Genomic DNA, 24,976 nt, shown 5'->3' with positions numbered 1-24,976 from the left:
AGGCGATACGTCTGCGCATCCGCCATGTTGGAGCGGTCAAGATCCGCTTGTGAACCAGCTCACTAGTATCGAGAGAGGATGAGACTCAGGACTAAATCGGCCACAATTTCCTTATTCCTCAACCGATTTTCAATAAACCTGTTTTGTTATAGTCCTCGGACATAAAGTAATCTATGTAGCAGGGACTGCTCTCGGTAGTTTTCATTTCTTTAAAAAACTGATCGTGCTAATTAGCTGTCCGGACCAACAGGAACGTATTCAGTCTGAACCTGACGTCAAAAAACGAGTTTATCTCCGTTACACTGTAAATCCTGATGAGTTCAGTCAGCTCAAGTGATTTAAGTAAACTGATTATCTCCAATGTTGTAAGTTTAGTAACTCATTTACACTTCGGTAAATCGAGCAAATTATACCAACTCCATTTGTTTTGTTGATATTAAACTGTATTTGGGGTCTTATGTTAAAGCTGGTCTGACTAAAAATAATTAAATAATCGTAAATTAAATTCAGTATTACCCTACCGTTTCTGACAAACTCACATTATACTGCAAAAACATGATCATAGACAGTTGTCTTGTCTACGGTGCTACAGACCACCTCGCCTAACACTGATAGTGCACTCACAAGTAGTCACTGGGGCGCTCGGCTGCGGATCCACACTGAACAAACAGAAACTCACTGACTCGACGCTTTCAAAACTGACTTTTGACCAGCACTGATTGCTGTGGGTCATAGAGGTCAATAGCAGTCGACGCAAGGGGAAGGTAGGCTGGGGAAAATGACAACACACAGTTGGCGAAGAGACACGCCCAATATGTAAATACATGGTAGTAAGAGCCAATAGGAATGGTGTGGGTTTTACTCAAGAAGGATGCATTGTTATCTTTTGATCTCAATATAAAGTCATCTTGAGATAATGAGTTATTCATCTTGTTATTTCAAGATAACGGAATTGTTATCCTGAAAAAATAAGCTACTTAGCTTGTTATCTCAAGATAGCAATCCAGAAAATCAGAGCAGCAGTTTATGACCTTTCTGCACAACATAAGCAGCAAACGCTCGGCAGGCTCAGCATTACCTGCCTCACACACGCAGCTCAGCGGATGAAGCCCCAACAGCAACTCGGTGAGACATAAATCAACGTCCGCCGACGAGGATGGGATTCGAACCCACGCGTGCAGAGCACAATGGATTAGCAGTCCATCGCCTTAACCACTCGGCCACCTCGTCTATAGGGCCAGTCAGAGCGGATCGGTGTGAAAATCTCTGTTCTGAATCTACACAGTCTGACATTTTATACGACAAACAGTTTTACATCAAACCACTGAATGGATGAACGACAGAAATGCGCAAACATTTTGTGAAAGAAAACAGAGTTCCCCTTTAATGTGTGCGGCACTCCACACAACCACATACTATCCATTATAAACAGCTCTGCCAGCGCAGGCTTACGGTCCTCATTACACTTCAGCGTCCTCTAAAACAACTGGAGCTTTTAAATCTTGATTGAACAAAACAAAACAAAGAAACGTTAGTGTGAAACGATCTTAAAACTTCACCGAGCTCTGGGAAGATGATCTGGTTCTGTCAGTCACACTGCCGCTGGATCAGCAGCGGGTTTGTTTGACCAGGTCTTGGCTTTCTTTTCTTTAAACTGAGCCTTTGTGTTGTATGTCGCCACCTAGTGGACAGCCAACTTCACTTTCTCCACCTTCACACAGTAGTTCACCCAAAACCCTGACTGTCAAAACTTTCTTCAACAAGGATGCAGTGGTGTACAGTAACTGAGTAAATGTAATTCGTTACTGTACTTAAGTAGTTTTTTCTTGTATCTGTACTTTACTGAAGTATTTCCATTTTGGACGACTTTTTACTCCACTACACTTTGAGAAATCTGTCGTTCCTTTTGGTTTTTGTATGTATAAAAATGTAACATGTCAAAACAAAAGAAGCGTGAAGCAAGAACACCAATCAGGACACAGCGGTCACTTTGTTCTGAGCTAGTTTTGACCTGTTGGTCATACCGACCCAGTGCAGTACACGGTTCAACGTCAGTGCAGCAGGGTAAAAATTTGGGAGCACATACGTCCCTAAATGATGAACTAACCTAACTTTGTGTAAATAGACCACAGTATAGAAATATGTACACATATGCAGTTTGACTGGCATGTTTCTTTTTTCTGAATTCATACAAACATTTTGATTTTATAGTAAATTAGTTTGGGTTAGTTTATGTTAATGAACAGAGACCTACAGGTCAATATAGTAAAGGGAAGCTTATTTGTGAACTTGTGTTAAAAGCAAGTTTTTATTCAACTTGTCACTAATTTACAAAATAACCTTAAACTGAAACTTTGCTTGTTTCAGAGCCACTCGGTTCTCCCTGATGGAAACTGCTTGCCTTCAGTGTTTTGTGCTTATGATCATTTTAATAGACACCAGCATCACTAATTAATGACAGTCTATTAAAAGACTGGTTTACCAAGAGAGTGGACAGTAACTAAGTAAATGTAACTCGTTACTGTAGTGCAAAGCATTCCCTCATGAGGCTCTGTGTATCACCATAGGAGTTAAAACGTCATATTATTAACATGAAAGATGAATGAAACTGTGGTAACTGTCACAAATGAGGACGAGTTGCAAAACAATGTCAGTGTAAGCTTTTAAACACAGCATAATATTCCAGAGCAGTGTATCTGAGGAGGATCTTGTGACAACAAACATTAATTAACACATAAATTCCTAATAAACTCAGACACTGAATAAAGCCTTTATTACTTTCATCTTCATTCAGTAGTACATGGGTTAGTAATTTAGTCTTGCGGTTGTTAATATAAGACTTATTTATTTATTCCTGCTTAATGACTCATTATTTTCTGATTAGTTGCTCATTAGTAGATGTCTTAATTACTGGCAGGTCATGCACCCTAAATGTAAAGTGCTACCAAACGTGCTTTGCTGTTTTATGTTGGGAAACGTTCTTCTTGAATTGTTGCTCTATTATTTAGTGCACTACTAAATAAAGCGAATCTGAGGAGTTACGTCCTCGTTAAAGCCCCACGTTCACAGCTATCAGTGGGGAGGCATAAAGCACTCGACGAGGATGGGATTCGAACCCACGCGTGCAGAGCACAATGGATTAGCAGTCCATCGCCTTAACCACTCGGCCACCTCGTCGCATGCGCGTGCGCACTTCACGGGAAGACAGGGAAGCGAATCCATCACCGACAACGTCAATGATGTTCGGTATTTCTGGTGGGTTCATGTTGGAGCTCCACGCATCCACATCACTGTCACTGTAAACAGCGCTGCTTAAAAAGCTACTAGAACCTGGTGGGTTTGCTGTCTAACAGGAATTGGCTCGATGGTTGCCAATGATCAGTGGACCACTAGCTTCCTGTAGGACACCTTTAGATCCCATTAAGAAGCCGTCAAAAGCATCTGGAGTCTGTCCAGAACTGTTAAACCGTTAGGCCGATTTAGGCCGCGATAATAACCCACCAGGAAAAACAGTGAGCACCCGTAGTGCCTATTAAACACCACCAGGGGGCAGCAGACACTTTCAGTGGTCTGTGAGTTTGACAGTGGTGCTTGATTAAACGTTAGGAAGACGATGTTGAGGCGACCACCCCTTCATTATTTCCCCTGGTCTATCTATCTATCTATCTATCTATCTATCTATCTATCTATCTATCTATCTATCTATCTATCTATCTGTCTGTCTGTCTGTCTGTCTAGCTATCTGTCTGTCTGTCTGTCTGTCTGTCTATCTATCTATCTATCTATCTATCTATCTGTCTGTCTGTCTGTCTGTTTGTCTGTCTGTCTATCTATCTAGCTATCTATCTGTCTGTCTGTCTGTCTGTCTGTCTGTCTGTCTCTCTATCTGTCTGTCTGTCTGTCTAGCTATCTATCTGTCTGTCTGTCTGTCTGTCTGTCTCTCTGTCTGGCTCCCCTTTAAGTTAGAGCAGTTAGTGTTGATGTTGCTCTTTGCTGGGTTTGTTTATGTTTTCATGTGTTTTTGTGTTGGACTGTGTTGGGGTGTGGGCCTGTGTCTACCCTCAGGAGAAAGCGTGTGGATAGGAATGACCTGCCTTCCATTTCAGGCGCTTTTCAAGCGGCCTCTTCTACCCTTTTCAGAGTAAAAGGCCTTTTCTGAGGATAAAGTGGCCACTCCTGACTCTTCTGCACAGAGGTCACAACAGTAAATGAGCCAAGACTTTTGCACAGGCCACATGTCGTGATTCCCTTCTTCTTCACCAAGTTAAATTCAGTGATGGTGCCCTCGCCGTACAGAAACGGGTTCTCTGTGTGGATGTGTTCACTCATTGTCACATGTAATTTCACCAGTTGAGGTTTTAGGCCTAAAGCTTACTGGAAACTATCTTAAACGCATGTCTAGGAGGATTGGGAAAATCGGCTCTAAATAAGGCTCTCCGGCTGAAAGACCGATTGCAGAAGCATGAAAGTATTGCAGAAACTTAGCGAGGGCGCGCGCTTTGATCGTGAACTCTACACAAGGACTGTTTCTCCGCTGAGCGCGTTAATGCAGGAGATGGATTGGGAAACAGAGGTTTATAATCTAGACCCGTCTGCTCGCTGCGCGCCGCCGCTGACCTGTTGAATGTAGTGCCCGGGCTGAACGCGGGAGCGCGCACATCGCGTTCGGGCGGCAGCGCAGCGCGCAACTAGCAAAATAGTGATGATTCAGCTCAGTGAGCCGATTCTTTCGAAGTGTCCGTTTCAATAAATCGAACGTATGGATTAAACGATTAATGATTGTTACGTAGGAGAGGTGTAAGCGAACTAAAACAGATTGTGATTGTAATAATAATAATAGTAATAATAATAATAATAATAATAATAATAATAGTTATAATTTCATTAGAACTCTTCAGCTTATAACACCAACATAAACATTGTATATATGCCTTAAAAAGCCAATACAGTAATGGACGAAATAGAGCTGTCACTCTGGCTATTCGGTTTTAAGACATCATTAGGAAAAATACATATTTAAAAATCATTCACGTAATAACACGTGTGTAAACAATGTATAGATGTGTTTGACAAAGTCTGAATTTAACAGAGAGTGAATTAAACTGTTTGCTCACAGTGGTATTTTATAAAGACTCGTCAGCATACAGTACGGACAAAAACATTGTGTGCCACGGCTTTTAATGTGGTATTTTATCATTTTCTAAGATTCAAGATTATTATTCAGTTTGTATAGGACTCACGAAGAGATGTGACTGATTTGCACTGTTGACTGTTCTCAATTATATGAGGACAATTTTAAAATACTACCGTTTATAATTTAGAACAGTGGCTATTTATAGGTTACTTTCAGAAAACAGAAGTCGTTAAAAGTCATGACGGATCTGAATATTGCGTAGTGCTTTCTTAAAAGCTCGATTCAGCGGGTTGATTGAAATGAATCGACTCAGAAGAACTGATTCGTTCGGCAAGTAAAACACTTCAGATATGGCGGAGGGGGAGCTGGACGTCGATTCGCTCATCTCCAGGCTTTTAGAGGGTGAGTCGACGTATTCTGTCTATATTTCACCGCATTAATATGACACAGAAATGTGTTCTGTGAACCCATAAAGAGCAACCATGTCTGTTTCGCGGCGACGGTTAGTGCTTGTTGTACTGGAGAGGCCTCGGCTGCGGAGAACCAGGAGAGCTGGGCAGTCTAGTTAGCTAACATGTCTGCCGAGCTCCACTAATGGAGTGAGCAGGCACACCTTTCGGAGCTACAGCTCCTCTGAGGCCTTTTTTTGTGAATCTTGAGTCTTGCTGTGATTATATTTTAACATAAGTGACCAGGGCGAAGAAATATAAGTCGAGCTTCGGTTTGAAGCTTCAGCTCCTGGGCTTGTTCGGGAGGGAATGGCCGTTTGGGCACCGAGCTGAAGTCAGCTTCTTAACCGTCAGCTTCGTGTTCGAATTCTCCCGTTCCACCTTAAATGGTGCAGTAGTTACCTTCTGGCGCTTCGGGCGTCACAATAATAACACCTGCATCTTTTAAGGTGGAACGGAAAAATTGAACAACAAGCTGGCAAATAGGAAGCTGACTTTCACCGCCCTTTAGTCAGGTGTTGTACAGCTAATTTAACCTCCTGAAAAAGATAAAGTGCTCATTATGACAACTACGCCGGCCAATCCCAACGGTCTAGTGTTGGTCCACCAAAATGTGCTTAAACTTCTCGATGGAGAAGCTGAAGTTGAGAAATCGTGGTTGGCAACATGAGTCAGTTCATCTAGTTAGTGTTGTTGTTGAACTGCATCACCACTGTGGGGCTTTGTGTTTGGATTAGAAATCACGTATTGTTTATTACAGCCTTATTCATGCGTAATACCTGGAAACATGTTGGAGAAGTGCTTTTGTTATTATTTCTTTTGAGTCTGTGTTATTTATCATTCATCTGAACACAGTCGGCTCGCAGGACTGGTGGCTGATATTTGAGATTTGATCTTTGACAAATTAGTGATGTTATTCTGAAGCAGTGTATGTAACCCATTAATGTCCGTTATCTGAAATCCTCATATTCTCTGAGCACAAATCTGAAGAAAGCTTTCAAACGTATCAACCAGGACACGTTCAGCGGCATTTCCCCTCATCATACTAAATTTAGTTGCTGCGCATGAAAAGGTTAAACTGGATATTGATGTGATGTCTTCATAATTGTCTTAAACTACAGCGCTGTACTTACATGGTAGGCTAAAACAGTGACATTGTTTCTGATGTCTCGGTGTTATAGAAGCTTTGGTTACCCAGTGTCTGTCGTTTGAGTTAATGTTTATTAAAAGATGCATCAACACATAATTAAGACAACAACAAGATCAATAATCACAACTGGACTTACCTCTCACAAATGTCAGAATCTTTAATACTGTAGTGTTGAAGTGCTATTGTAAAATAATACTACTGCAATAAGGGCAGCAGTAGCAGTGTAAACTAGTGCATCACTAACCAGTTACTGGGCTTTAGTGTTGTTTTTTGCACTCTATTCCTTTATTAAAACATTTATTAGCTAATAAATAGTTACTATAAACAGTAAGTAAGCTAGTCACTGAGGTGAACTTGCATATCAGCAGTAGCACAACAAACTACAATCACACAAACACAGGCAAATATGTGAGTGAAAAAGCATTATTTGTTTTTAGCCATGTTGCACTGAACAGTATCAAGGCTGAGGTTCATTTCACTGTGCATTCATATTGCTTAAAGAGGCCATATGCCACATTTTTTATATTGTAGTTTTAGGGTTTTTTTTTCAGTTTTTTTGTGTTTTATGCACCAAAAATTACCATTTTCAATCTCTCTTTACCCCTTAGAAAGTTTTTGTTACTGAAACTTTAAGGCCGATACATGTAAGTTAGCTCAGATTGGCTGTCCTGTATTCTACCACATTTAAAGAGCAGTCAGAGCTGAAACACTTACTGTAGTGTGAGCTAAACTGCTGTAGCCTGAACAGGTGGATGTATGTAAATAATTTTTGTGACATCACAGAAATAATGAATTCAGAACAGGCTGTTTTTGCAGCATTATTTCCATATATGTACTGTATAGACTGGACTGTGAATGGTATGTTTTGATACTTGAATAATGTTTATATGCTACATCAAACTCCTTTATTAAAAAAGTACGGCATATTCAGTGTAAATGTGAGTAGCATCATAACAGTCAACGCTTGGCTATAATGTTTTTCTGGCTATACTGATTATTCCTGTTTTGCTTTCTCAAGAGGACGAAGGCGGGTGGTGCCATAATCTCAATTTTCTCAACAATCCAGTAATAATAGTGGGCTAATTACACAGTTGTATGGGAATGTTTGGGCAGCCCTGGTCAAAGGACATTTAACTTAAGTAAACACACACTTCTGCACATTTTATTAGGCAGTCACGGTCTATTTGTTGGCCTGAACATAAAAGATATGGTGCGGTTTTATTTTATGTGTTATGGTTTATGTCGCCTTATGCAAGAGAAACACAGAGGCAAAACACCTTAAGATCATCTATTTTCTCTGACTCAGAAAGTTTCCTTAAACACTGATGATAATAATAATTCTCCTTAAGGACGACACTTGAGTAGAATAATCAAGAAACTGTAACTTCCAATTTTCCAGCCAAATTCTTTTTGCTGTTTTATTTCTTGGGATTTCTCCAGAGCTTTATCAGTTGTGGACTAGGTGGAGTGTTTTGTGTCAGTGTTTTATGGGGCGTGAAATGCAAACATTGTTTTGCAGCTAATTCCAGCATATGTATAGACTGCATATGCATTAAAGCTATACTATATTGACAAAACAAGGCATCCAAATTGTTTAAAATGGTCTGAAGTGGTTCTGATGCAATGTACAAATTCCTGCTCTTGCCACGCCTTTTGAGGCTGTTGTAAAGGCCTGTGCTGGGAGTGCGTGTGGACATTTTGTACTGGTCATTAAATTTTAATACATGGTTAACGTGCTGAGTAAGGGCTCAAACAGTAAGCGTTCACGTGACTTCACCGGTGTGCGTCAGCTCAGGGCCCATTGGGCGTCCTCTCATATATTACTAATGCAGATGCCTGGACAAAACAATACTTCTAAAGGTCTGCTCATGCGTGAATTGTGCTGCTGTTGTGGTGAGGTGTTATATTGCCTAGCTGTAGGAGTGATGAAGTTGCCGTAGTGATTTTTTTGCCCCGGATTTTTAATGTTAGGGTTAGTGTTGGACAAAATAGGAAAGTTCAGTACCATAGTGTGGTACACAATTCATAGCTGTAACTTTCAGTGCGTTTGTAGAATTAATATTTGTAATTTGTTTATTTTACTTATTTTACTGCTAATATTCCCTTCAGAGAATATTGAATGAGCCTGTGTTTACTTTATACAGGGTTTTATAAATGACTTATGTTTGTGATTAAGTTTCTTCTTTGATTGATTAAATATTTGATAAATGTTTCTTTCATCAAGTCTGATGAAATGAAACAGTCCAAGGAACTTTTGGTATGAAGCATTGTAATATCAAGACTTCTGCAGTGCATCATATCTGATAAATGTTTAGATCTGACTGACATAAAAATGAGAGAAATGAATGTAACTTGTCTCTGTAATGCTAATCAAGATTGATTTAGTCCCAGTTTCTACATTTTATAGATGTTTATAGTCAGTATCGGCAGATATCTTGCATCAGCCCACAATTCACATATGTGTACATATAGTTGGAGCATGTTATTAACGCACTAGTTCTACCATCAGCAGCTGGACATTTATTTATTTATTTATTTAGTGGATCTCCTCCTTTTTTAAATAATACGTACTTAATACTTAGGTAGATAAATAGGTAGACAGATGCTTAAATGATCATTTAATAAATATTAATGTATATTAACATGGAATATATTTTAATAGTCTTGTTATTTCATATACAATACATTTACAGAATGTCAGGTATTTTTAATATTTGATTTAATGCATAAGTGATCGAGTATTTATATACATGATTTATTGCATTCTTTCTATTTAACATAACTTCTGTATCTTGAGATCAATTTATTTCATTCAATCAGTTTATCAAATGTTGATTTCACAACTTTTGAACAGTGCATATACAGTAACACATTATGAGAACAACTAAATAAACAAGAAATGAGAACAAATTTGAATATCCTTAATACATATATAATACACTGTAATTAGCATAAAATATATATTTTCTATATTATGTATAATTTAATGCATATCACTTGTCAGAAGAAAACCTTCTGTCTCAATTTCTGTCATTTTTCAGTTTTTCACATAATTTGAAAATGCCTGTTGCCCGTTACACTGTGTTTTCACGATTAATGGACCAGAAGAAATGGCCCAAAATGACTTTTTTTTCCCAAGTCTGGTTCCATTGACTTACATTAAAAATAAAGTAGGTTTTTTCCTTCTCCTTTTCCTCTGACAACAGCGATATATTACATATGGAAAACTAATATATGCGTACTGATACAATACTAGCAATACTTGTAATGTATATAATGCTACAGTGAACAATTAACTGGCTTAACTTTCAGTCCTATATTTAAATAGACTACAGCTATGGTGACAAACTAGCCAGGAAAAATCTAGTCTCAGCTGCGTTTTCTGATGCATGCCAGGCTGCTTATGACAGCAGAGGGAGAGCCAGGGTCTAACGGTGGTCAGCTGGAGAACAGGAAGTTTAGAGATTTAGTTTATCTTCTTCCAAAAGATCTCTACCATTTCTTATGATGGAGGACATTTGTCAGTTACTGATTATGTAATCTGTTAGTGTGAGGGATTTTTTTGTAGGTCAAGAAATGTAAATTGTGCTGGGCGGATTACTAAATTCTTTAGTAAATAGGTTAACCAATGCAGTTAGACAGTTTGTTTTATCATTTCTAGAAAACACTCATAAAGCAAATATTGTATGATTGTTTATAATAATTGTATTATTGATTATAATATGATTGTTTTTGGCCAAAATAATGGGCTTTTCTTGGATTACATGAAGACCTTGATTATTTGAAAAACTCATAAACTCATCTGAAACTGTGACTGGTCATTTTACAAATCTGCTCTCCCCACTTCAAGCAAAATACATTGTTGAAATTGCAGCTGATGGTGTTTCTTTTTCTTAAAAAAAAGATTATTCTTTCAGCCCAGCTGCTTTATTTATCACAGCGCTCCAAAACTATGTTCATGAAGTGCATCCCTTTCACCATACCCAGTTATTCTTTTTGATAGACCGCCAAAACAGAATGCCCTCAGAGCATTCCAGTCTGTGCCCTTCCAAAACAAAACGGACACCAAAGAGTCCTTTTGCCAGCATAAATTAGGCCTACATGTACACAGTGAAAGGATGTATAGGCTATGTAGTATTACACATACAATTATTAGTGAATAATCACAAACTTGGTGAGCCTTAAGAGGTTTTCACTCAGGACATTTACATTTTGTGAAGGTTTTTTAAACGTTCAAAGAATTTTTGACATTCACACAAAAGTGGTTCTCACTGAAAGGTTTTTAGTTAACTAAAAACGTTTCTTCTATGGCATCACACCAAAGGGCCCCTTTTAAAACCTTTATTTTTTAAAGCTTAACATAACTGTTTAATTTCAAAAGTGTTGGTGATAGGAACCAGGGGTCACAGTGTCAACAACAGAAACATAGCCATTATTTTATTGTCCATAACCATTAGTGAAACGACACGTCTTCTGAGTTATTACATGTAATGCTGATAATGGTAAATTAGTGGAACATCTGTAAAAAGTACATATTTGGGGGCTTTTTTTGTCCTATAAAGATGTACACATGTACCACTCCACCATGAGTAGATTAAAACCTTCTCAAAACTGTCATGAATCAGTTTGTCTGACAACAGACAGGGCATTCTTAACCTTTTTTGTGTAATATCTCTCGGTGAGGGAGTTTTTAGATGTCTGGTTCCTATCACCACCACTGTGAACAAGTCTGGCTCAGTAAGTTTCTTTGGAACATAGCATATCATGTCAGACCAGTCTGAATGACCTTGTTTACATCTTTGTTTACAGCCTCACCTTTTCCATTGAAGCTCATGTTTAGATGACCGTCAGGCAGATTTGATCTACTCATTGGTGGCTTTTGCACAAGCTTGGGTCCATGTCCATGCCTGCTTGAGTGCATGCTGTCAAAGTAAAAGGGAGGCTTATTAAATGCTAAGACGTTCTGAAATTAATGTTAAAATGTTTTGCACTGATAATATAATAGGTGATGAAAAAACTGTAGTCATTTAGAAAAGAAAAATACAACTAGACTAAGACTTTTGGATCCTACTGTATGTTTTTATGCTCTACACAAGTAAAGGTGATCATTGCTGTATTACAGTGCTCACTGCAGTGGTCATTTTGCTGTGTTACGCTGCTTTTGTGTTTGCAAACATTAATCCGGCTCTGTCTGCTTCGATTGATCGTATTGAGCCGTGGCGAGCCTGTAGGTGACCTTCAGTGCTGGAAGGCGCCTGGAGACAGCAGCAGAGTATGAGAACCTCTATTTCACCCACAGCCTTATTTGGGCACGCCCTGGGCAGCAGTGATCTGCAGCAAAAATACAGTATAGCCTCAAAATAGCTAGGTCTGTTTCTCCCTAGAGTGGAAAACGAGTCTATTATGGCCATGATAGTTACAAGAGGTCATTTAAGATGAAAAACAGTTACGTGCATGCAGAGCCATGTGCAAGTAAAAGCTGTTATAAATGAGCCCGAGTTAAATCAACCATAACTCACAGTGATACATTTCAATGTAAAAGTCCCAGAGAAGTAGTTTAGTAGTAGTACTAGAAGTAGTTACACAATTCTCCTCATTTTTCCAAACTTAGTTGATCATGCAAGACAGGTTTGTTTCATTAGTTAGCTTGTAGACTGTTTTATACCACACCGGTTTCCACTGTGTAAACTGTATACATAAAACATCATGTGCAGACTAGGGATCAACATATGGCAGCAGATTCATTACTGTTTCATGTCAACTTTATTTGAACTTTCTGTGGGAACTTTTTGAGTTTTTTACATTAAACTCTTAACTCTATAAAATCTTAACTCTTCTGACATCTGGTTCCTATCACCATCACTGTAAACAGTTCTGACACAGCACATTTCTCTAGAACTGAGCATTTCAAGCCAGGTCACTCTAAATGACAGTGCTTACATCTTAACCATTGAATTACACAAAATGTAACACTGTCAGAACGTTCATAAGGAAGTCTGATGCCTAGTTCATTCCAACCTGATGAACATGGAGGCACCCATCAAACCAGAAAAGGCGCTCAGACCAGCTTGCGCTTGAGCTTTTAGCCGTAAAGTAAACAGTGATCTCAGTCGCTGCACAGAGAAGTGCCATTTCTTGTTTAGTTACACTTGTGGCTCCTTCACAGTGAAGAGGCTTGGCTTTGGTGAGGCCCAGAGCTGTGCTTATGTAACTGACAGAGCGAGGGATAGGGCGGGAGAGGAAAGAGGAAATAAGAGGAAGATCAGGCTCACATATTTGGCTAGAGTGTTTTCAGCTCTGAGGCTACCAGACCTCGGTGTAGAGCCTCCAGATATTCAGTGAAGTGATGGCTCTCTCTCAGTGTAAAGAGATAGTTTGGCAAAAACTTGCATGTACAGAATTTTCCCTCCTACCTCAAATGTAGTTGACCAACCAAGACTTGTTTACTGCTTTAGATTTGTGCTGGAGCTACGAGGATGCAGTAGCTAACAAATTATGTAAGCTTATGTCGGTAGTAGGGGTGTAATGGATCACTTTCATGATGACATGAAAGTGGCATCATTAGCAGGAAAGGTCGCAATATTGTGGCCAATGAAAGAACCGGATGGACTCTCTGTCTATTTTGATGAAGGAGAATCGCAGGCAGGGTCATCTACATGGCTTTCGGTGGCTGCAACTCTGTACCATTCAAAGAGGGCATGAAGTTTCACAGACAGTGAGAATGATGATCAAAATGATCGATCCACAAGGATCTTCATCGTTGCCAGTAGAGCAGCGGAGACCCCAGCGTGTTATGGCAGCCCACCTACAGTTAGCCCGCTTTATCCTCCAAATATTTCAACTATTATGGCAAAATTTTCTTACACCTCTGTAAATGGTAAAATATGATACTGACACACATTAATAGTTGAGCCCTCCTCTGTGTTGTAATTTCTTTCTCTTTGAGATTTCTACTAATAATAACAACACGGATAAAAAACAGTTTTTTTTTTTTTTTTTTGCCAATTGATCTGGGGTTCACGTTTCTCTTCATTTATTTTGAACAGACAGTAGTGCAAGTTACAGTTTGTTCCACTTATGTGTGCTTGATGGATGGAACGTTGTAACTGCTTTAGTAATGGTTACGGTGAACTTGCTAATGGTGTAGAGCTTAAAGTTTTAGAGTGAAACTAGCACTTCTGAAATTCTGTTCCACATTATATTTCATCTTTTCACATAGGCTCAACATGACTTCATGCACTGAGGTGTGCTGAGCCTCCTTTACACCTCTATGCGTGGAGTTGTTATGTAATCTCAGGTAGACTTGCTTATGTGGTAGCTGACAATGTGTGACATCACGAAGCCTGAATTTTGTCTATACTTTAGTTTACTTTCTTGGTGTGACCTAATCAGAGAGCCAACCACTGTCATGCACTGCATCGTTCCTTTGTCATACATTTATCGTTATTAGAAAGTAAAGGATATTAGAAATGGCAATAATAACACCAACATCTCTCTTTCTCTATCTCTCTCTCTCTCTCTCTCTCTGCATTTCTCTGTGTGAGTTTCCACTGACCGTGTTAGAACGAGTGCAGCAATAAATGGTCCAGGCTGGGTCACCGCCTCCACTCCCTCCCACCATATTAGCCTCTGTTCATTGTTTCACACACAGAAGTGCGACTCATGGCTTTTCTGGGGGGCTGGGGGGCTGGACGTCTGCCTGAGGCATAGAGTGTCCACCACTGCTCTGTTCACCACAACCACTTAGACACAGTGCTTTAGCAGGTCAGTAAATAAACAGGCCATTTTACAGAAAGTAGAATAGGCCTGTTTCAGCCTGCTGTAGCACAGTGTTATAATGTTGTGCACAAAAACAAATTGCAGTGCAAATATAATCAAACTATCATTACAAAATCTGGACATTTAGAAGCTGTTGACCTTCTGTTACAGCGTTCACCAGCTTAGTTTAACCCCCTTGTCTTCTATGACCAGGACATAATGGCATATCTAACTTTTATAACTTAAGAATAACCTAAGAATTTGCATTGTTTTCCATGTAGTAGCTGAATAACAAGCTGTAGAATGTAATAAACCTGGAGCTTGTGTGTATGTCTTGTGTTGGCAAATGGCTAAACTAATCAATGGCTCAATGAAAAATCTAATAACTTGCCTTTATTTTATCATTTATACACAAAATTCAGAATGGCTCCTGCTACTGTTTGTAGCTTTGCAACACGTTATACATTATTATATGTCATACAGTCTCTGAAAGTAAGTAAGCAAGTCTAGCAGAAATTGCTTAAACGGAAAATTCCCTTGACTTTTCATGTTTCTGCATAACTAAATGGTTAAGATGTAGTCAAAGTCATTCAGAGTGGTTTGGTGTGAAAAGCTCTGCTTTAGAGAAACTTGCAGAGTCAGAATTGTTCACGTAGTGATAGAAACCAGACATCTAAAAGCTCACTCACAGGAAGGAATTACATGAAATGGTTATGAATACGTGGCCTGATGTCTGAGACATTGTTTTTGAATAGTTTTTTAATCTGTTCATGGCAGAGAGAAACATGCAGGTGTTGAGAGTCAAAATAGTCTCCAAAGAAGTATTTTTCAGTGCTATTTTAGCATCATCATTACATATAAAACTCAGAAGAGAACTGTAGGTGGTTTTGGATAGTAAATGAAATTTCTATGTTTGTGTTGTAGACATTGCGACGCCTGGTTCGTATCACTACCACTGTAAATAAATCTTGAGCGAAGCAACTCACTTCAGCCCACTATGAGTGACTTTACATCTCAGCATCTGAAATATGCAGTAATTTTGAAAAAACAATGGAATTCCCCTTTAAGCACACGTTTGTGTTTTGCGTGGGAAGGCATTCCATGCATAGAAGGAAACAGCATAGTTTTATTTTTTTAGTGGTCGGTGTTACTTAATATCCCACTTGTTTTAATGAATAGTTGGAATTGCACTTTCTGTTGCTCTATAACCTTTTACCTTAACTAAAATGAAATATTTAGATTAACTGCTAAAAAAAACAGGCTTATTACATACTAAGGCTTATTGTTCAGTAACTTCAGGGACTTCAAATCAAACTGGCTGAGCAGTTTTTAGATTATAGAAATGTGTAATAAAACTTTTTGGCCTGTTAAGGTGTTAATCAATGCATTGACAGAATCTCTAGATTAAATGATTACTAATGAATTGTTAGCAACTGTCCTACACAACGGTCTTGGCAGACCAGCTACATTTGGGCAGATGAGATGTTTGAATTATGCCAAACCGTCATTTAAAGTTCATTGAGTTTCTTCTCACGAAGCACTTCTGAAGTCCATATAATTCAGTCAGTCTGAGTGATGGAAGTGACTTCCACCTCTCAAATGGCTGCAGGGCTCTCTCACTCACTCTCTCTGTCTGTCCGACTCTCTCTCTCTCTCTCTCTCTCTCTCTCTCTCTCTCTCTCCTGTCTCTTTGAGTAAATGTCAGCAGGCCCAGCTGTTTCTGTTAGTAATCGCCTACGCTCCTCTCCAGTGACTTCTCCCTTCACTCGGAGGGCACCAGGGTGCAGGGACAGTTGTTTTTGGGACACATCCTTTTGTACAGAAAACATACTCCATGTCCTGTTGCCACAAGGGACGAGAGTGGTGGGGTAGTTCATCTCACATGTGTACTGTTTTTGTGTTCCATGTTTTGCGCATTCTTTTTCTGTGCTGCTGTAATTTTTGAGCTTTTGAATTGTGTGGTGTGTTTGAGTGCTTATCATTTGCGTTAGCATTGGTTTGGATTGGAGAATTCCACAGATTTTACAGAAGTTTCAAGTAAGATTAGGTATTAAGAAAACATGGGATTTTGGCGAAAGTTACTGAAGTGCTGTTTTTACCCCTTTTACAACACAGCACCGGTGTTGCACACAATGTTAAGCTTCACACAGAGGAACATTTGAAAATGTTTTTTACTATTGAAAAATAGCCAGAGGGAATCAGAAGGGTTTTGTATCAGATGAGTAAGTGCCTCAGATGAGCTAATGAGCTAAAACTACATCTAGCCATCTAACACTGGATGCTAATTGAACTCATTGCTAATGCTATGCTAATTCATTGCATATTCATAGCATATGAAAGCATATGAACATTGCTAATTCGATGCTAATTCATCTTCTACATGTGTTTTTCCTCCTCTTTGGTTAATGTGCTAACATATGTGAGTTTGTGAGAGATATGTGTTGAACCCAGTTTCAGCCCAGCCTAGATAGTGATAAATGTCTTGCTATCTCTGCTTCTCAGTCTCCTTAACAATGAGTCCTTGTCAACATGTTCATGTTCAAGTGATACTTTTTTTTTTAGACGAGAACAGTGTGAAGTTAAACTGAATAAAACTGATTATCTACAGCCGCTGTCTGTTTATTCTTCATTATTTCACTGAAAAAACAAATACACAGCTTTTTAAATGATGATAATGGATAATCGACACAGTCGCAGCCTCAGTTTAGCTGTTTGGGCAGCTGCTGCATCTCACTGAGCTGGAGCTATGGGTGTTCAGCTTCATACTCACACTTTAAACCAGGGCAATGATTAGAGCTGTAACCAAAAAGTCAGGTTTTTGGTCTTTTTGTGCTTTCAGTGTGGCTGCTGATGGATTCTCCAACATTGTGAATATTTAGTGACTACTGAGCTCAACATCAAAACTAGTTTGTGGTGCAGCCCGTTCTGATTTAGTAATGCACAAACCTTAACTTACATAACAACTAGCCTACGTTTGAACTTATGCGCAGCTGGTGCAGCCGACCACAGATGTCCAAAGTGTTTATTACACCAATTGATTACAAATATTGTACAAGCACATGCAACATAAGTTCAGTGGATGTTTTGGATAGCAAATTGACATCCGCTACCCGTCGGTTCCTATGAGCAGCATTGTAAAGAGAGTTGGTATGTTTCTCTGCAGTTTCACATGAACACACTCTGAATGATTTGGTTTCTCAACGACTTAATTAAGTAGAACATATTTGAAAAAATGATGGCAGTCCCCTTTAACTCAGGAGTTTGTTCCCTTAAATACCACCCTCTGGCCCCCTGTTTTTCATTATGTTTACTGGAGCTGGGTTTGTGTTCATATGAGTCAGTTGGCTCTGATGCTGTATTTTAGCTCGTTTACCCTGTCCACATTATAAAACAACAGCGGCAGCTCTGTTTGTTTCTCACATACACACAATGTAACGCCTCCAAACCTGCCAGCTGGCCTGTACAGCATGCAGTCATACAGCGCATACACCTATAAAGTGTAGTTTGTTCCTCTTTCTGCTCGCATGTGTCTTCTAACTCAAACTAGTTGTGACGAACACTTATTAAAAGGACTACTATTCTGCATTTTGTATCAGTATTTTTTTTTCCATGAAGCCCTCTGTTAACACTATTGTTTTATGTACTAGAAAAAAATGTTATATGTGATATACATATAACATCCATCCATCAATCCATCCATCTATCCATCCATCCATCATCTTCCGCTTCTCCGGGGTTTGGGTCATGGGGGCAACATCCTAAGCAATGAGGCCCAGACCTCCCTTTCCCCAGCCTCTTCCACTAGCTCTCTGGGGGGGGGTTCCGAGGCGCTCCCAGGCCAGCTGGGCAATATAGTCACGCCAGCGTGTCCTGGGTCTTCCTCCCTGGTGGACTTGCCTGTGACACCTCACGAGGGAGGCATCCAGGAGGCATCCTAACCAGATGCCCGAACCACCTCAACTGGCTCCTCTTGATGTAAAGAAGCAGCGGCTCTACTCCAAGTCCCTCCCGGATGACCGAACTTCTCACCCTATCTCTAAGGGAGAGTCCAGACACCCTGCGGAGGAAACTCATTTCTGCCGCTTGTATTCGCGATCTTATTCTTTCGGTCATTACCCAAAGCTCATGACCATAGGTGAGGGTGGGAACGTAGATCAGCCAGTAAATTGAGAGCCTTGCCTTATGGCTCAGCTCTTTCTTTACCACAACAGACCGGTAAAGAGCCCGCATCACTGCTGACCCAGCACCAATCCGCCTGTCAATCTCCCGCTCCCTTGTACCATCACTTGTGAACAAGACCCCGAGATACTTAAACCCCTCCTCATGAGGCAAGAGGTTGAGGCAGAGAGGGCTCTACACCCTTTTCCGCCTGAGAACCATGGTCTTGGATTTAGAGGTACTGATTCTCATCCCGGCTGCTTCACACTCGGCTGCAAACCGATCCAGTGAAAGCTGAAGTTCGCGGCCTGATGTCCCCAATAGGACCACATCATCTGCAAACAGCAGTGATGTGAACTTGAGGTCACCAATCCGGACACAACTCCTATGAACCCTCTAGGATCCTAGAGAGGGTGAAGAGTTGGTCCAGTGTTCCACGACCAGGGCGGAACCCGCACTGCTCCTCCTGGATTCGAGGTTCGACTATAAGCCGGACTCTCTTCTCCAGTACCCCTGCATAGACCTTACTAGGGAGGCTGAGGAGTGTGATTCCCCTGTAGTTGGAACACACCCTCCGTTCCCCTTTTTTAAAAAGAGGCACCACCACCCCAGTCTGCCAATCCAGTGGCACCGCCCCCGATGGCCAGGCAATGTTGAAAAGATGTGTCAGCCAAGACAGCCCCACAACATCCAGAGCCTTGAGGAACTCGGGACGGATCTCATCCACCCCTAGAGCCTTGCCACCAAGGAGCTTTTTAACTACCTTAATGACTTCGGTCTCAGTAATGGATGAGTCTATTCCCGTGTCTCCAGACTCTGCCTCCTCACTGGAGAACGTGTCGGTGGGATTGAGAAGGTTGTCAAAGTATTCCTTCCACCGCCCAATGATGTCTTCAGTCGAAGTCAGCAGCACACCATCTCCACTATATACAGTGCTAGTGGCACACTGCTTTCCCCTTCTGAGTCGCCTGACGTTTTGCCAGAATCTTCACCTGGGTATTTGCCTTGGCGACGACTGAAGCCGCAGATCGCTTGGCCTGTCGATACCTGTCAGCTGCCTCTGGTGTCCCACAGGCCAACCATGCCGAAAGGACTCCTTCTTCAGCTTGACGGCATCTCTCACCTGGGGTGTCCACCACCGGGTTCAAGGATTATCGCCCCGACAGGCACCAACTACCTTGCGGCCACAGCTACAGTCAGCCGCTTCAACAACAGAGGAGCGGAACATGGCCCATTCTGAGTCAGTGTCCCCCACCTCCCTCGATATCTGGTCAAAGTTCTGACGGAGGTGTGAGTTGAAGATCAATCTGAGAGGTTCTTCTGCCAGACGTTCCCAGCAAATCATCACTATACGTTTGGGTTTGCCCAGTCTGACCGGCATCTTCCCCCACCACCTGATCCAACTCACCACCAGGTGGTGATCAGTTGACAGCTCAGCTCCTCTCTTTACCCGAGTGTCCAAAACACATGGCCACAAGTCCGATGACACGACTACAAAGTCAATCATTGAACTGCGGCCTAGGGTGTCCTGGTGCCATGTGCACTTATGGACATCCTTGTGGACATCAAACATGGTGTTCGTGATGGACAAACTGTGGTTTGCACAGAAGTCCAAAAACTGAACACCACTCGAGTTCAGATCAGAGAGGCCATTCCTCCCAATCACACCCCTCCAGGTCACACTGCCATTGCCCACGTGAGCATTGAAGTCCCTCAGTAGGACAGTAGAGTCTCCTGGAGGAGCACTTTCAAGCGTCCTTCCCAAAGACTCTAAGAAGGCTGGGTACTCTGAACTGCTGTTCGGTGCATAAGCACAGACAGCAGTCAGGACCCATTTCCCAACCTGAAGGCGTAGGGAAGCTACCCTCTCGTCTACCGGAGAAAACCCCAACATACAGGTGCTGAGTCGAGGGGCTGTGAGAAAGCCCACACCTGCCTGCCGCCTCTCACCATGGGCAACTCCAGAAAAGAATAAAGTCCAGCCCCTCTCAAGGAGATTGGACCCAGAGCCCAAGCTGTGTGTTGAGGTGAGCCCGACTATATCTAGCCGGTATCTCTCCACCTCGCGCACCAACTCAGGCTCCTTCCCCGCCAGTGAGGTAACGTTCCAAGTTCCAAAAGCCAGTTTCAGCAACCGAGGATCAGAACGCCAAGGCCCACGCCTTCGGACACTGCCCGATCCACAACGCTCCGAACCCCTACTACTGCCCCTCCCATTGGTGGTGGGTCGATGGGAGGGGGGACTCATGTAACCCCTTCGGGCTGTGCCCGGCCAGACACTCGCTGGCGAGCCCCTGTATAATATATATGTATAATACAGCAAAAAGAACATGTTTGACTGTAACCAGAATTCAAGACACACTTAGATGAAAAAAAAAACCAAAAGAATTTTAACATAGATTTTGCTGAAGGTTTTGATTTATGCTTTTGAATTAACACAAATGATACCAGCTAAACAGCAAATTATATTAAGTAACATGTTCACATAATGTTTTATTCCATTTTACTGTAAAGACTGGATTATTAAAGATCTTCATAAGCATTAGGCTATGGTAAAGAACCTTCCCCACACTCTGGGGTTTTTATCAGACTAATATTTATTGTAAAGCTTAACTGTCCTAGTGGTTCAGATGAGTTGTAACTGTATCTAAATATGAACAGCAAAAAAATCTCCATCAGGGTTTATGTGTAGTTTCATGTGCATCATTTAGAGACAAGAAACAGTCATGAATCCACACAAGCAGGAGCTCACGAATGCATGTGTTTAACAGTGACAGCTATCAAAACAAGACATGAAATTGTTTATTACCAAAAGATGGTAAGTTCCTCATTATTATATAATTTAATGCCACACTGAGCTACACTCCTCTGTGTCAATTTTTCATCTCTCCTTCCTCTCATAGACTCCAATTCATTTTCACAGCATACACCATGGCAACTGCCTAGCAACACCAGCCCCATGGAATATATAGCAAACACCTTGGGTACCAGATTAACCACGAAGCAGCACCTTAGTAACCTTAGTAAGGTTTTTAGCCTAGCAAAACCTTGGCAACCACCAGGGATAAAATACCAAATCCCTAGCTACACCTAGCCCTTTAAGCTGCGCAGCTGTTCTGTGTTTTGCTTCAGGAAATGCATGTTTGTAGTTTAAAGTGTGGTTTTAATTAAATCAGTTAATGCTAAAATACATGTAAACTAAATACTGTGTAGAATGCGGGATTCTTTCACTGTTGACCTCCTGCTGTTTGAATGTGGCTACTAGCTGTTTTGTTAGTACTCTGGGATGAAACACTGCCTATAACCTCAGCATGAGTAGGTGAAGTTAAACTGCTGTAGGCTGAATAGGTAACATACATGTAAAGTGGTGTTGGCTTTCATGACATCACAGAAACAGTGAATTCAGAACAGGCTGTTTTGCAGTTTGGTGTCTGTATAAAACTTTGATAATGTTTATGTCATAAGCAAACAGGTTTGACAATGCAGTTTTCAGCCTGTCTTTGCCTTTCCATGAGGTCATGCTTTTGAAGACTCTCCGTTCTCATTTGTACTGTCAGTTGATGGGCATGATGCCAGTTACTAACTGCTGGCCAGCACTCTTATCAGTTATGAATCATTAACCAAGGGTTTATCAGACATTGTGTTGTGATTTATGATGGTTCTGTAGCAGCCACATGGGGGTACGTCCATCACTGAGCCACTTATCTCCCTGAGTCATGGGGACACTGGAGCATATCCCACCACTCACTGGGTGGGGAGGGCCGGATACACCCTGGACAGGCTGCCAGACCCCACAGGGCAGACCGACAGACATGCACATTCACATGCACACACCTATGGCCAGTTTAGCTTTGACTGGTCCCACTGCATGGCTTTTGGACTGTGGGAGGAAACTGGAGCACCTGGAAGAAACCCACGCAGATACGGAGAGAACGTGCAAATTCCGTGCAGAGGGACCCTGGTCTTAGAACATCAACAACACAATTTGACCAAGGGTGCATATGGCTGTATGTATATGAGAAACAGCAGATGCTGACATTGGCCCATGATTCCTTTATTAGTACGTCTTCACTATGCATGGTTTGCTATTGTTCAGTTAGGCCCGTTTTTATTAGACCAAAAAAAGGATTACTTGATTAATTAGGGACATTAATAAGGACATTGGACTTGATTCAGATGACGTGTTGTTGATTTTCTAAGTGTAAATAGAAACACATTCTCTAAAGAGAACACATTTCTGCACATTATAATGCACGATTATTGACTATTTTCTGAATTTAACATATTGTAAAAAATAAACCATAAAATTTGCAAAAGTTGGCATAGTTTCTATTTTCTGTTTTAGCTGAAATGTAAAAAATATTTTTTTACATTAGGTTAGTTTCTTGCTGTGCACGTGTATTTATTTTCACAAATCAACAAACTTGTAACATGTAATTTGACTGGGGGTGTTCAAACTTTCAAAGGTCTGTATAAGAACCGTTGGAGAAACAAGCGTCCAATTAAGAATGGTTTCTCATGCATTTGTTTGATGCCATCTGAAAGTCCTCTGTTTATTTGTACGTCAGTTTCTTTGCCGTTTTCTCTCCCTGGCACCAAAGCTGGTGCCATGATGCAACATAATGCCATTAGTCTGAGAAACTGTCACTAAACCACACTCTCTCTCACACATGCTCTCACAATGAGGGCTATTCAGCTGGTACTCCATAAACAGTGAAAGGCAGAAAAGCTGTCACTGGCTTCCATTTTCAGACAAAACGCCACAAACCTTACGAGCCAGTCGAGGGGTCAGAGTTTTCCACTGCGTGTGCGTGTGGAGGAGGCTGGGATTGCTGCCCATTGTGGAAAGAAGAGGCTCATTACAGCCCTCTGTGTGCACACGCATAGAGCAGAGATATTTCAGAGGTTATGAGGGACAATTTTAGACAAAGACACGTACAAATCTGATAGTAAATTGGCAGTATTCGCTAATCAGAATTAGACCAAACAATACATGTCATTGTGGTACTTGAGCCTCAGAATTATTCTAGTACAAATAATAGGAAGGAGTAGAAAAACTGAAATCAGTCCAGAGTAGTTTGTTATTTGTTGTACTGCAAGCTGCATAAAACTGCTGAAACACAGGCCCGGGGTGCTTATCTGATATGAGGAATGAACAATCACAGATTGTTTAGCAGATTCAGTCTCAGAGGAGTAGCATTTGACAAACACAAAAAAACACGGTTTAGGGCTGCAACAACTATTTAACATTGCCAGTGACAACGGAAAAAAAAAATGACAGTGAATGTTAACAATTTAGTTGGCTTGATTTGCTCACCTCATTTACATCACATGATTGAAAGGAAAAGACAAATACCTGACTTGTTTGAATGTCATCTAAAAAGATGATTTCCTGGATGACCTGCAAGTATAGGTGAGATTATGCTCTGTATCCAAGGTAGAAGCTCAACATGATGACGTACTGGAATCTAAACTGTACTGTAACTGTAAACTGTACAGGATTGCTGTTTGACTATTTGGGATGTTTTTAGTTTTTTGGCCTCCTCTCCGCACAAAAACAGAGCTTTAGGTCAGTGATGTATTTTTTGAAACTCTATTACCAGTATTGGAATGTTGCCTGATAAAAAGGTATATATTAGAAAACGCTGACATCATGTGCATGATTATTGCCATTTTATGTGTGATGATTTGCTGTAGGTCTCTGTATCTGACACTGAATATAAGTGTGTCAGTGTGATCTGTAGTATCATATTTCATTACATGGTGTTAGGAACCACACAGAAGCTGTTCAGATGATTTTTGCTTTATCATTTGAGAAGAAATACTGCCACACAAGATTAGTGTGTGTTGTTCCTTTATTGTTTTCTGTACCTTGCAAAAACAGTTTTTGGGAGGGATGAGAGGAAATCTTAATTTTCCCTTGATAAAATCCCTAATTAGAAAATATGACTAAGATAAGGTGTGTGTTGTATATTTTTTGTTTTTTTGAAGGAAAAATAAAATTTTTTTCGAACTTGCCAGACTGTTATCTGTAGGTTCATTTCCCAACTAATCCATTAATCAAAGTCGTGATGGACCAACTGATTATGAAAAAAGCTGTTTGTTGCAGCTGCAATCTTGGTTACTTGCTACTCACAGCTCAAAGCAAAATTTAGGAATAACTTCTTAAAACAGGAGATCACAAATTTCTCTGGTTCAGGCCTTTATCGTTCTTATGGCTAAGTAGAGATGCATCTGCTTGCTGCTAGCAGTTGTATGGGTATGAATATTCAGCTTCATAAACAGCTGTTTGCTTCCCATCAGACTGATAAGTCAGTGCACGGAAAC

General features: G+C 40.8%; 1 protein-coding gene and 2 non-coding genes across 3 annotated transcripts in view; 1 reads left to right on the top strand and 2 right to left on the bottom strand.

Moving 5' to 3' along the window:
- Nucleotides 1-1,148: 1,148 nt before the first annotated feature.
- trnas-gcu lies at nucleotides 1,149-1,230 on the bottom strand. Its single transcript has one exon. It is a non-coding gene; the product is annotated as a tRNA-Ser (tRNA).
- A 1,865-nt stretch (nucleotides 1,231-3,095) lies between these two features.
- trnas-gcu lies at nucleotides 3,096-3,177 on the bottom strand. The gene has a single exon. It is a non-coding gene; the product is annotated as a tRNA-Ser (tRNA).
- A 2,275-nt stretch (nucleotides 3,178-5,452) lies between these two features.
- LOC108427454 (serine/threonine-protein phosphatase PP1-beta catalytic subunit) overlaps nucleotides 5,453-24,976 on the top strand; it is a 42,782-nt gene continuing 23,258 nt past the window's right edge. The window contains exon 1 of the mRNA XM_017697616.2: nucleotides 5,453-5,536. Coding sequence (XP_017553105.1) covers nucleotides 5,485-5,536 — 52 coding nt within the window. The 5' untranslated portion in view covers nucleotides 5,453-5,484. The remainder of the gene's footprint in view (nucleotides 5,537-24,976) is intronic.

Source organism: Pygocentrus nattereri, chromosome 22 (genome assembly GCF_015220715.1).
Source record: "Pygocentrus nattereri isolate fPygNat1 chromosome 22, fPygNat1.pri, whole genome shotgun sequence".
Lineage (NCBI taxonomy): Eukaryota > Metazoa > Chordata > Actinopteri > Characiformes > Serrasalmidae > Pygocentrus > Pygocentrus nattereri.
The sequence above is the reverse complement of the archived record's forward strand: the minus strand, read 5'-3'. Positions and strand labels throughout refer to the sequence as shown.